This window comes from Lagopus leucura, unplaced genomic scaffold (genome assembly GCF_019238085.1).
Source record: "Lagopus leucura isolate 7727_CA_CO unplaced genomic scaffold, USGS_WTPT01 Super-Scaffold_100015, whole genome shotgun sequence".
NCBI lineage: Eukaryota > Metazoa > Chordata > Aves > Galliformes > Phasianidae > Lagopus > Lagopus leucura.
The window spans coordinates 5,499,090-5,513,617 of NW_024962269.1; the positions used below are offsets into that span (position 1 = coordinate 5,499,090).

General features: G+C 35.3%; 1 protein-coding gene across 3 annotated transcripts in view; it reads right to left on the reverse strand.

Moving 5' to 3' along the window:
- UNC13C (unc-13 homolog C) overlaps positions 1-14,528 on the reverse strand; it is a 120,607-nt gene that overhangs the window by 41,965 nt on the left and 64,114 nt on the right. For all 3 annotated transcript variants that reach the window (XM_042875887.1, XM_042875885.1, XM_042875884.1), the window contains 3 exons: positions 13,499-13,627; positions 6,192-6,325; positions 3,043-3,128 (listed from right to left, as the gene is read on the reverse strand). In XM_042875887.1, coding sequence (XP_042731821.1) covers positions 3,043-3,128; positions 6,192-6,325; positions 13,499-13,627 — 349 coding nt within the window. The remainder of the gene's footprint in view (positions 1-3,042; positions 3,129-6,191; positions 6,326-13,498; positions 13,628-14,528) is intronic.

Consider the following 14,528-nt stretch of genomic DNA (forward strand, 5'->3'; position numbering starts at 1 on the left):
AGCTCCCTGCATCCCCGAGTGGACAGATGAAGCATTCAGCTGTGCAGTCAGAGGACAGGCCCTGGACAGCCATTCTCTCTGCTCTCAGGAAAAAGTGAAAACAGATGCTAGATGTTTCAGTATTCATCTTCTGTTAGAGAACAGAGATAGGACATACTGATTCCCTGAATTTACGTTTATGGGAGTTAGTGGGTAAGAACTAATGAAGTGAGAAAAAGAACAGAAACAGGATCTTAGGTGGCTTTTTTTTTTTTTTTTTTTTTTAACCACATCAGTGATCCTTTTTCAAATGATGCTGGACTATGTCATAGCTTCTTGATCAGACACAGGAAGGAATCAACTTTACAATAAAGATGATGCTTGAGAAGATTAATACTAAATTGGATCCAGCTGAGTTTGCAACAACCCTGGACTACTCTACATTTGAGCAGATGGCAGCCTGTGTTAATAATTTGGAAAGCTAGACTTGCATAGCTGAATATGATACATTTTAATGATAAATACCATTAAAAAACTGTATGGATCGAGGTTGACCATATTTAATGGTTTACTTGTAATTTTGCAGAATTCACACTAAAAGGTCTTCCTGCCATTAACAATTGCAGAATTGAATTCAGTTTATAGAGGATTTGGGGAAATACTGATTTAAAGAACAGTAAATTTGGATAGAGGAGCATGTTGATCTATATTCTGTGACTACATTTATCAAGATTCTGCTGCAGGATGGAAATTATATACATTTATTTGTAATTAATTAATTAATTTGTAATTAAACTCAGTTTCCTTTACTTATTCTTTACGTACAGAAATTATTTCACTGTTGATTCTGGGAATGATTTGAGATGTTTCATTAGAAAAATGGCATTTGCTCCTCTCAGAGAGTATCCATAGCAGCACAGAGACAAGGCCAAACACAGGGTCTGGTTTGGAATAGATTTTAAAAGTCACATGCCTCCTAATTAATCCTCTGTACCTCTTTCTGAACAGTTAGGACATACATAATATATTAATCATGTTTAGACATTAATATTTGTTTTCAAGTCCTGACCCACTCAAACCTTCTGTACTTCCTGTATTCCTCAAGAACTTCTTGTCCTGTTCTTCACAACCGGAATACAAACCCTTACTTGATCTAGAGCTGCTTTTGTGGGATCAGATACACTCTGCCTGGCAAGTAGAGTGATCTCGGGTGAATAGACTTTCTGTTGTAGGAAATGTTTGTAGTTGAATGACTAAAACTCTACAAGAATGGGAGGTGCTTATGGCTATCTGTGCACCAACTATACATTCAAAATTATGGGAGCCTGACAATATATAATGGCTATTAGAAATTCTTATGAATCTTTGTGATGTTATGATCAGAAAATTCAGTTGCTGTACACTCTTCTGTTGATACCTACTCCTGATTTATAGCTTGTTGAGATAGAAGGCTATTACCACTCATGTTTCCAGGAACGTGTTCTAACCCAAAATCATGGCTTTCATTTGGTCTTCCTGCTTCTCAGTTTCTGGTGGCTTTCAGCTTCATTGATCACTCTTAAAGGGTTATCTTCTGCCTGACAGTAGCTTTCTCAGTCTAGTCCTTTTGATTCTCTAAAATGCCTATAGAACATTGGCTTCTAATAATAGTTTTCAAATCTTCTCTTACCCACATTCTAGATTTTTTTTTTTATATCTTCTTGTGACATTATACATATTATAATCACTGCTCCTGTAATTCCTTCCTTCCTTCCCATTTTTAATGTGTTGGTTTTTTTTTTCTGATTAGTGTGCAAATTCCAGAATTCAAATAACTAAGCAATACCACAGAAGATGAACAAATTAATTCTTCCATTAATAAATGCTTTAGTCACTTGTTTTTTCTCTGCTCATCATGATGAAAGTCTGTATCATCACCATAGTATCCCATTATCACATTCTGGAGAAAATACTGCAGAAATTAATCTTCAAACACTGCTTTTTCCTTAAAGTCTGACCTCATAATTTCACCCTGGAAGAGATGCCCTGTAGTCAGCAGCAGGCTTGGCTGAAGACAATGTATGAGTTTACTTTCCTAAAAGTCACAGCATCTGGCTTATTCTAATCAGCTACTTTCGTTAGAGTGCAAGTAAAAAAAAAAAAAAGGGGTCAAGACGAATGGAATACATTCCATTACATATCATTGCATTATATTGCAAAAAACTGTTTTTCTGGTCAAATCCCGTTTTGATCCATTTCATTTCAATTTATTTGGAATCTGCTTGCAGATACTCCAGATTTAAATCTGAGCTCTGTTTAAGAGTGAAATTAATTTAACGCTTTTTGTTGTTGCTGTTCTGGAGAAACACATTACAGTTTGAAAAATTTGTGCTGAAGAGATGGCTTTAACAATTACCTAAAAGAATGATTATGTGTACTTCGGCTGGCAATATTTCCATTATTTATTAAGCCTATTCCCTTAATACCATCTCTTCAGTATTTTTAATGTTTCATGCAGTAATTTTTACTTGGGATTTCTGCAATAATCATACTTTAATGAGTCTGCAGATTGTCTGGATTTTAACTCTTGTGGAGAAAAATATATATTTCACCTGTGGTTTACTATCCTAAAGAGTGAAAGAGAACTGCATCTGATCCTGTTGGGAATAACAAAACTGTTTTCACATTCTGAAGACAGTTTTTCTACCTGTATGCACTTTTTCCATTACTTCATTCTGTAAATATTTCTTAGGGCCAAGCAAATGACTTTCAGCTGGTAAGAAAATTGGGAATACCTATAATGGCATATTTTTGATTCTTTGGACATTGAAGATGATTTTTGGATATTTGGATAATTAGAATTTGCATTCCAGTTTACAGTTCTTTTGCCTCCTGGTTGCAGAGTTTACTTCATATAGCATCAGTAAATCTCTTCCTTTACAATGTATTCCTGCTACCATGTGAATAATTTCAAGTATATCAGAAAACTCTTTCCACCTGTGAAAATGCAGTGACAGGTGTGATTTGTAATGGAGATCATTGGGTGAACTCTCTAGTATAATTCATAATTTTTTTTACAGTTACCTTCCAGAGCATACTTCATGTCCTGGGCAAACAGAGTCCACATGATTTCAGCACTAACTTTTCCCATGTTCAGCTCCTGAGGGAACCTACAATTAATCACATTACATCAGTTAGCCTGTTGCTAGAAATTATTCTTACAGCTGCACAACAGAAAGGCAAATATTTCCACAAGGAAATTATTTTCTGCTAAATAACTCCCTTACGACGCAGTCACTGTATTCTCTGTTCTGTATGATTGTCTGGGCACAGAAGCAGACCTAAGTGGGGCACCCAGCTAAAGAGCTGGAAGTACTGCACAGAACCTTGGAGTAATAAAACAATCCTTAACACTGCTGTGGTGCAGTGAGGATGCACTAGCAGTTCACCATAAATTTATAAAATCAAAGACCAAATTCATGCAGAAACATGCAGAGCTGTGTGCCTTTTGTCTTGAGTTTGCTACACCACTTGATGCTAGCAAAGAATTTGATCTAAAGTATTTTTATTGAAGCACTAATCAAATTCAGAAAATATGTTGTAATTTTTAAAGTAAAACTTCAGAATTGTAAAGTTCTCACTGTCAAAGAAAGATTGGGAACAAAGGAAAATTTGATAGAACTAGCAATAAAATCTATAATACTTAAGGTTATGGAATGGCTAAAAATTGTGTCATATCTAGGTCCTAATTTAAACAAATATACCTGTTTTCAATCTTCCTAACATGTATTTTAAACAATCTACCCCATAATACCATTTGAGCATTCATTTAAGAAATAAGGGCATATACAAAACTTGAGACTTCAACAAACTGACCAAGACTTTCTGCAGGTAAGCTGTACATACACGTGCTCTCCTTTTTTCCTGTGGGAAGCAGTAGCTGGTATCACTAAGGCATGCACCACTCCAGCCACAATTTACCCTCAGAGATAGCTTTACATGTGAATAGCCACATTTAATGTTCATTTGGTTACTCATATTTCTAAGATTACTCCTGTCAGAGTAGCTTATTGTTTACACTACTGTTGCACTTAGAAGCTTCTAATAGGTTTAAGAGATTACTGTGCTGGAATTTCAAAATTTGTAATAAGAAAAAAATGGCTGTGGAAGATGAATGCTTAATTCCCAGTTCTCTCTGAACTTCCTTTCCAAAACTTACTCTTGTTTCCATACTTAAAGCAATTAGAGACTGGTGGGCATTATGCAGCTGTCATAGGAATTATGCAAATACCATTGTTTCAGTGCTGCAAATCTGGGAGAAGCTAACAAGGTTTAACATACAAAAGAATTGTAAAAGAAATCCTTATGTTGAAGGTAAATTGTAACAGTGGCAGTTGATAATTAAAGGTTAAATTCTAAAGCACCTGTGCACATAAGGAATTTTGTACTATTTCTATTTTATTGCTATGTTGAAATATTTTTTCTGAACAATTTCAGAAATTAATCCCTAAGCAACAAAATGTCAGAGAAATTTCCCAAGCAAAACTCTACATATCACATTTCTAGTCTTTGTAAAAGCCATGATCTCCACATTTCTTAGGGAAGCAAAAGGACAACCAGGAGGATGTTCAATGAGTCACTTTGTTTTTCTTGCTACAGTTATTTCTATCTTGTAGGTCCTAATTTTCCCAGTTTCTGTCATTCTTCAAGGAATACTGTAAAATCACAGTTTATCTAAAACATCGCTGTCAAAATCAACTTCCACACCACATGACAGTCTCTTATCCTCAAGTCATAAATCAGCCAAACAGTGCTATTTGTGAGACTTCTTAATAAATAGAATATGCTAGGTTTTCACGACAAATAAATTAGCCATTTATACAATCTGTCTAGCTAATCTGGTTTTACTGTGTGAGATACATGTCATGAAGACATCTCATCTCATCTCATGAAGATTCATGAGAAACAAGTAGATACCAGGAATTTCACACTAGACTGTGTAAATGGAGTAAGCAGGAAAAATATTTTGTTTCTTCTTCTGGATAGAAAGCTGTTCCTTAATAAGGTCAGTGAAGGAAATGATTGCTCAGAGCTGCTTATTCCCCAGGGCTGAGACAATTCTTCATTTATTTAAAGGAATTACTGGAATGAGAAGGTAAAAATTTTCCAGTTTGTGGTTATGACCTGGAGGTTTCTTTGGTAATTACACTGAAGAGTAAGTCTGAACTCTCTGGGTCTGCAGACAAGTACATCTACCTGTATAGAGTGCTTTTCAGTATCTGTCAAATGTTGTCTGAAAGAAAGAGTCATTCTTGCTCCCTTTCAGACCATTCTATTAAATTTCTTCTGCCACTGCAGATGCCTCTGTTAAAGGTTTAGCTGTAACACAGGTCTAAGATGCAATTTTAACTTTTAGTATAAATCATCACAATGAGATGATGCTCAGAATCTGTAGACTCTGCAAGATATCCCTAAGGAGCTAAAAGAGCTAAAACACTTCTGTAGGCCATGACACATTTCAACTACCACCATTACATTTTTTCAGTCTTGATATGTGAGGCATGTTCTTTGACATTCTCCATATATTTCATTTTCAAAACCTTTCCTCTCTCATGTCAATCGATTGGCTTGCTCTTCTCTACAAGTATGCCAGTGATTAGTTATTCCATTTGTCTTGGTTACTGATTGTTCCTTCCTTGCATATTATATCTTGAGTTCTGAGAAACTAACTTCCACCTGTGGCAAGCTCAAGATACTGCTCTGTTTCTAGAACTTTCAAGTCAGTTAAGTTAAGCTTTCTCTCCAACCAGTCATAAATTCAGAGTGTCCCTTTTTTGAAGTTCAGTACTTTTTTCCCCCTTTCAGAAAACTCTGTTACAATTCCTAAGAGAAGTCTCGTCATCGTTTAAACAACTTATGTACCAAGACATTTGATAACAAATGCACTCACACTGTTTCAGTGATCTTTGCTTTCTGTCTACCTGTTTAGTTCTCTTGCGTAATACTTTTTTGACTTTTTGGGATGGTGCACATACCACGTGCCTCCGGTGTTCCTAAAACAAAAGACTTTCTTTCCAGTGACTAGAATGCAAACAATCAATTCTATAGGCTTTAAAAAAAAATTTAAAAACTCCATAATCAAATAATGTTTAAAATACAACTGTTTTGGTGTATTTTTCCTGTTCTTAATAAATCAACGATTCCTACTTTTTATAGGGAAAGTAGTTACTTACTGGTTCAAGACAGGTGTGTATGCTGTTTTATCTTCATCTATAATAGTGACCATCAGAGTAATAAGCTGTGCCCAGAAATCCAAATTCTTTGTTGTTGGTCCCTGTTCTTCTTTAGGAACTTCTTGTTTCTTACCCTGTTAAAACAAGATTTTAATATAGCATATATTAGAAAAAGAGAAACTATTAGGTAATTTCCACCTACAGCTTATTACTTAGACATATTAAGAATCCTAAAAAAATTGGATAAACACTGTCTTCAACCTAACCAGACTAAAGTAAACTGCATAATAGCCTGTACGTGGCTGCAGGCATAGTACTAAGGCATCCAAGTCAGCCAAGAGCAGATTTTACATTTTGTGCATATCCATACTTTCATTAAATTCATTCTTCAAGTTTTTGTTGTGCGGAAACAGAGTGTAGGTAAAATGATCTGCTGAAATAGAACTTTTATACTCTAAATAATAAACACTGAATAAATTAATAATGAGAAATATTTCTTGTTTTGTTGTGGATTAAACTATGCCAAAGTTATTGGGTCTAATACTGTCTGTGCTCTTCACTCTAAATAAAGAAACAGTTACACTTTAATTTATTTTGCAGTAACAAAAATAACAAAAGCTATTGCCCAATGTATTTTGCACAGACATTTTTACAGGGTCTGATAGATTGACAAGAACCACAACATGTGCATTTAAGACAAGCAAAGGAAAACAGTGCAGAGTAGGAAGAAAAAAACAACCTGGAGATACACTAGGAAAAGGTACCTCAGAATATTCAAGAAGGATGTTATCTCTCCAGGGATTTATAAACATGAGCAAACCCAGACACGTAGTTTATTCCTTTTTTATTTTGGGGAAATGGAATTTTGTATGCTTTTGTAAATGAAAAGAACCACAACTAGGCTTGCATCCAAAACAGCCTGAGGAGCCACATTATATTTCTGTAAGGACCACGTAAGGACATGAGATACTGACATGTCAGATGAATTACCAACAGAACTCTCCAATCATTGATAAAAATTTGGCAAGTAATGCAGTGTTTTATATGCTTTTTGACTGAAAGCCTGCCCTTTGCACCTTTTAATATTGCTGTAAGTATGTATTAATACTCACCACTTAGAAACTTTGCCTGAGAATTTATTAATTTTCACCTCACTGAAATTTGCATTAACTTTAAGAATGCATTCTCTGTACTTCTCACTTGTAGTCCAAATAAGACCTTTTCAGTGAATCCTTTTTCTCTTTGGTTAGACCTCTATTAGTGTCATAGTGAATTAATTAAACGTTATCTTAACCTCAATTAACTTTTATCTGTTAACAATATCTAGAGTGTCAAAAAGGGAATTTCAACAACACATAACTGAAAGTGTTTTTGCAGCCTCTGGAGAATCTCAGATAACCGCGCTGCAAACTGAGTTCATCTACAAATACTGCAGCTTCAGTGTCTAACACAGCTGAAATAATGGTAAGGCTCAGAAGCAGTTACAGTGAGTGGGGTATGACTAATATCAGCAACCACCTCTGCAAACAGAGAAGTTTTTCAAAACAGAAATGAATATTGGAGCATTAGTGTCACTCACAAGGCCTTTCCCTGGTGTACATTAAGATTTTGTTTCCATAAGAAAGATATTTTTCAAATAGTATTTATATATGTTTCTCAGAAGCTAGATAATATTTCAGGCAAGATAACTGAGAGGTACTTGGATAAGATAAAGCTGGTTCACGTTTAGTCCAACATCCTATCCAAAAGTTGCATTTCACAGCAAAAATCTACCATGCCATGCAGCTGAAACTACGTTTTGGGACTGTGAAAATTAATCACAGAATGTGAAATTCTATGCTTTATTATAGGTAGAAAAATATATCTAGTTCACAAAGTCTGAGTAGCACAAGAAGTGCTTTCCACAAAAGCTCGAGTGCAGAAATCTTCTAAAAGTAAAGATGACCTCTACAAAATTGCCCCAAAGAGTAATTTTTTAAGCAGTCTGATATTAAGATATGTATTTTATGCTCTGAAATAAAAGCATATGCTTTGCACACACCCAGTTTTAATTTCCATTCTGAATCCTAAAATCTGACAGATAGGTTAGAAAGGATCAAAGCCATTCAAGTTATTTTTGCACTGTAATGGTTGCTGCCATTATTATCTCAATATCAGTAATCCATTCACTCAAGTTATGTACATCAAGAAAAAAGTAGTATAAAAATGTGAACCAAATACCCAGTGTACTCAGTTTACACACAAATGCACAAATACAGTGAAAAGATACATAAGCCAATGAATACTGCCTATTGTTGTAGAGGATAGTAGTCATAAGGAGATTTTTAAGAATACATTTAAAAAGTCAAGGAAAACAAATTCTCAAGTATATAAAGAAGAAAAGTCAGCAGTTAACAGCTACTGTTCATGATTCATTACTTTTCAAAAGTCATTTTCTGAAGTTTCTTTTTCATTTTTGGTGGATGCATAATTCACTGAACAAGCTGAAATCAAGGATTGCTCTCACACTGGGCAGTAATGCTGTCATGAATCAATTAGCAGAATAAATTTCCACAACAGTATATTAACACTAATTAGAAGCATGACAACTTATTTGGAAGCCATGAAATGGGAGAAAGTCCTAACAGCAGGCAGAGCCAAGGCTGACACTGACTTGAGCAGTGATCTCACACCTACTGGAAAAGAAAATCTAAAAAAGCATCATAGGATTAATGCAAAATAAAATCACTCACATTGTATCAAGCTTACTAAGAGGTTTGGGTTAAAATTTTGATCAGTTTCAGGGAAAAGGAAATTAGAAGAAAACTTAGTACCTTTACAGTGTAACAGTATCCGTGCAGTATTTACATACTGTCTAAATCAGTGTGTAAATAGGATGAATCCCTCACAGCCTTATTACACTGAAATGGTTCTCCTGAAAAGTGGCATTCAGAGAGGAAAACAGTTTTTGCTACTGCATAACTTTATTTTCTGTTTCATACTTTCACACTTACATTGCATACGTTCTCTCAGGACAAAACTGCAAGAGGATTCCTGAAGGAACTTCATTTATTGAGAACATAAAAAAAATTCTGGAAATTTTTACTTGTTTCCTTAAAGTAGAAACAGCAACATATTTGTAAACTAAGGCAGAAAGTTAGCAATATTCTTCCTAAACTGGCTTTTGACAGCATTATTTTTTTCAGCATAAGACATCTAGCTCTTCCCTGAGCTCAGTGTCAACAGAAGATACTACATCTGCTGCATAAGGAATTAGACAGTTCCTCATTGAAATGCTGTCTCAAATAATGAAAACTGTAATAAATATTTGTAAGATTGTCAGTGTCATGTTCTACTTTCTCTCGTATTCGTTTGTTGTTGTTTATTTATTTTATTCTTAATCAGCTGTTTTTTTTATCTTGCTATGAAAAGGTAGGGTGACATTTTTGCATACTGTTAGCATTTGCCATGCTTCACTCCAGGAAATACTGTTATTCCCGGAGAGTGATATTTTGCTGCAAGACATTTGCTTTCCAACTGTGGCTGGCTGTCTGACATGAAGGTAATAAAAAGAGGAAGCAAAGATTGCTGAGCATATTCAGTGATTTTCTGCTCATTCCTCTTGCAGTGGAAACTCTCCAATCTCCACCCTAACCATCCTCTTTTACAACATTTATTTCATTTTCATTCTACAATCAGAGAATTACACATGTTCAGACAGCATATTTTCTAGTAATACTGTGGAAGTGCCTTTGAGAATTTCAGGTTGTAGAGAAGGGGAAATGTAGGAGGTGATTAACATGGGTTGCACACATAGTAGTATAATGTGCAGGAACCTACCACTTCTGTGCAGATGGAAATACTACTGTTTAAGTAACGGTAATGCCGTCTACAGGATGATTCAGGCAAGAAGTGAAGCACTGTAAAGCTCCAAGCCTGCAGTGGGCTTCAGCAAGACAGCAGCTGCCAGTCTTTCCCCTGAGTGAGAGCAGGTGGTGGCCTATATACAAACCATGTCTTGTTGCTTTGGGGTTCATTGGTTTCAGCTCTCACTCCTCACAGCTCAAATCTCAGCTGTGCAGCTAAAACGTGAGCCTCCTTTGCTCCCCACCATGCTACCATGAACTCAGTTTCCTTTTGGAGGAGGCCTCCATTGAACAGGAAAGCAAGCAGAGATAAGAGAATGGTTAATGAAGAAGGCTCAATGATGAAATCTATGGTAACTGGAATAAAGGTTTTTGAAATAATGCTAATAAAATATTAATTACATTATTGTTTTCTGCTTCATGATGATATTTGCATTGCCACAAATCTGTCTGCAATATGCCTTGATTCACCAGAAATCCTTCAAAGCTCTGGATTCCAACAAACTGTATTTAGCAGCTGTTCTGTGTGCAGATGTATTGATGGCAAACAGTAAGAGGACAATGAGTACTACTCTAGAGCTGATGCAGAATTTAGGCTCTAATCTGAATCATCTTATTAATTTCTTTACTAAAGCTAATTAATTATATTTCCTCAGTTACCTACCACCTGCCATGAAACAGAAACTTTTCCCCTCAGTTAAGATTGCATGCGATTGATTTCTGATGAGTTATTTTGTATATTGTCTATTTATACAATTTCTATTGTACTTTCTTCTAATTTTCACTAAAATTCCCACATTTGCTAGGTTATTATCAGTTTATAGTTTGACACTTGCCTTCAAAAATTTTTGACATAGAAACTCACCTGCTGGATGCTTGCTGAAAGGGAGCAGACAAGGTATGTCACTATGAGGAAGCTGCAGTTAATTTGTTTTTGCAGCTGAGTGAATATTTGCAGACTATTATTATTATTTTAAGGACTTCATACCATTCTATCAGTAAGTACAGGATGTCAAAATAATTATGTAAGACATGAATAATGTAACAAGGCCTCACTCATCCTTCTGTTCTAAAAAGCTAATCTGGAGAGACACATCAATTTAAACCTGCTTTACATTCTCCACCAAAGCAGTCTACAACATCCTTGCATTTTAGACTATCTGCTACTGTAGGTTTTGCAGTGCTGTGCAGAAGATTATATCGTATTCCACATTTACCTGTTAACTCAAGTTTTTGCTGATAAGCTCTGCAGACTTATCAATATCCAGGCTAGCAATTGCCCATACTATGTTTAACAAACAAATTCAAATTCCTGCAACGTAAATGTTTGCAAAAAAACCCCAAACAAAACAACATCAGAGCTGTTGGTAAAGCAAATGATGTGATGCTTGAAGTTGCTGCTCCCACTGATTCACAATGGTCTTCAGCTTGCAGTACGTTCTGTTGGAGAATAAATGTATACATGAACCCTTCAGAGTGTGCTTCTTGATTATTTGGGGGTAAAAGTTGCCTGCAGAAATGGGTGTTGTGCTACCTGCAGCCATGTGAGTAAAATGGATAAAATTAAAATCACCAGCCTGTGCTCATAATTAGCAGGTTAGTGCTCTTTGACTAAACATGCTCTTTTTCAAGGTTATCACAGGAACAAAGAACAAACATCCTTTAGAAGAAAACAGACAACAACAATTTTAAAACAATTCTGCATGATGAAAGTGTAACATAAGAACAAGAAAAAATGGTGTCTCATGGAGAAGAAATGAAATGCAGAAGTATAAAAGCAACAAAAATGCATGCAGGAAATTGGGAAGCCTTACACATCCCTTCTTCTCAAAGATAAAGCTAATGAAAACGTGCTAAGTCAGGTTAGTTTCAGGAGAGCCTGACTATCATTTCCCCCCCCTTCTCCCTACAGACTTTCTTTACACAATCCCTTTCTCCTCCTATGTTTATTTAACTTTTCTTCTCCAGAAAATTGAATAAATGTAATTCATCTCTGTACAAACAAACAAATAAAAAGCCCCCAAGGAATTCTGTAGAAAACTTCCTTCTGCAATAATTCATTAACCACAATATGAAAATAAAGCTGTATGAAAAATAGGGGAAAAAGACAAATCACCTGTGTAATCATTTGTACTGTTATAAAAGCAATACATATAGTTTGTACTTTACATTGTTTAATACCTACAATATGCATCTGTTTTCAGTAGTATCAAGGTAGCTGCAGCAAGATAAATTTCAGGCACTTAGAAATTCAAATAATTTAACTGTTTCCTGTTACCCATCAGCAAAAATCAATATGAGCCTACGACAAATCACCTTTCAGAGATTTCTTATTTACTGTGATTTGATGCTTCTGCAGAATCACAAAGCCTTAAAGTTACTGAATTTTGTATTTATTGGACAGTCATTGCTACAGCTGAATAAATACAATTGATTTCCTAGAAGAGTTCTGCCTACAGGTGTTGGTTGGAGTTTCTTACACTAAAAGTTTGAAAACTAGAGATAAGCTTCTCATGTGTTCGGAATCCAACATTAGAAAAAACATTTTCATTTGATAAAGTAGAATGGATATATTTCCTCTTCTAGAATGCAGGTATTCAGCTTTTTAATTCAGTTGAGATGTGCTTTCAAATTAAATTTCATGTCTCATATCATGTAGTATAAATGTTTATATTTATGATACACTACACAGCAAATATGTATTTGCCTAAGAACATAACTCATCATTTCCAGGACAGTAGTCACCAAAATACCATTTTTTCCAATGTATCACCCAGAAGGCAAAGCTAGTGAACAGGAGGTAATGTGATAAAGCAGTGATGCTCCTTTTAGACAGTAGCTTAATTCTGCAAATTTCCTTATTTTAGCATTATTTATAGAATAAATTCTGTCGGTGTTATAGAAAAAAAAAGCATTTTTGAGGCTTTTGCATAACATTTGAACATGACAAATGCTGTAATTACTTTGCATGGAAAGCTCACCCTGATAGACTATTATTTAGAAATGTTACATGATTATCCTCTGCTTCTAAAGCCTGAATCAAAGTATGCATCACAGGTGATAAAATACTAACCTGGAACGGCAGTATATTATTTTCCACAGAGTATAATACCTCTTTCCTACAACCACTGAAGTGCAATATTGAATTTTTAAAAATTATTTTCCAATTACGAATCATAAATGAACAGTAAGCAATTAAATTTCATCTTCCCTAAAGTCATTGGACGATTTTATTGCTGTGTCCAATGGGAAGTCTAATTTATAGGCTGACATTTTCATTTTGAAACTCATCTTGCGAACCATTTAGGAGTTCACATTTGTCTGCGGATTTATTTATTATATTATGCTCTTTTTCATGAAAATAAAATAACTCAAGTGCTTTCATATCAGACAATGCAGGGATTTTGTGTATTTACTTACTGCAAGCCAACTGGAACGACTGAGTGAAGCATGGAGCCTTACCTGGTCTATTAATTGGGAATAAAGATCATAGCAATTGTCAAATATGTATTTGTATGTTGAGTCCAGGCAGGCTCTCACACAGTCTTTCACCACAGTACTGGCTCGAGGTGGGCTCTGTAATTCAAGGACCTAAGAAAACATTTCATAAATGACAATTTCAGAATCAGGTGGAATAGAGAAAATCCAAATGTTGCAATGAATGTGGTTTTGAAATACAAGAACACAAGTGTTGAAATACAGTAATGATAATGTATTAACTCACATTGACTTCACACTGATCTAAATTTAAAGATGCATTAAAGCATACTTCAGCTAAGCAAATAAGTGATATCACCACATGTTATTTAAATGAAATTATTCATAGAATGGAAGAAACATCCATACCCAAGGTTAAACATCACAATATCATCATAGAATGGCTTGGGTTGAAAAGGACCACAATGACCACCTAGTTCCAACCCCCTGCTATGTGCAGGGTTGCCAACCACCAAACCAACCACCAAACTCTGCTGCCCAGAGCCACATCCAGCTTGGCCTTGAATGCCTCCAGGCATGCACAAACCTCCTTGGGCAACCTGTTCCAGTGCCTCACCACCCTCTGTGTGAAAAACCTTCTCCTAATATCTAGCCTAAACCTCCCCGTCTCAGTTTAAAACCATTCCCTCTTGTCCTGTCACTATACACCCTTGTAAACAGCCATTCCCCCTCCTGTTTATGTGCTCCCTTGATTTTCCTCTTTTTGATTGATTTTTCCTTCTTTCCCTTAAAATTTTCCTCTTTAAGATAACATTAGGCCTTTGATTATGTGATTTTCTCTGAATACCAGCCCAATTGCTTTTCATTTTTTACAGCAAAAACTCTAGCTTTTTACTCCACTTTAGGAAACATTAATCTGAATTCCAATTTAATTAGTCATTTTAATTCTCTTTATGTTGTGCCTAACACAGTGAAATCACAATCTGTTGTTACAAACTCCATTTAGTGTTTCAGTATTCCCATCCAGTAATATCAATTTGACACTCTTCATTCT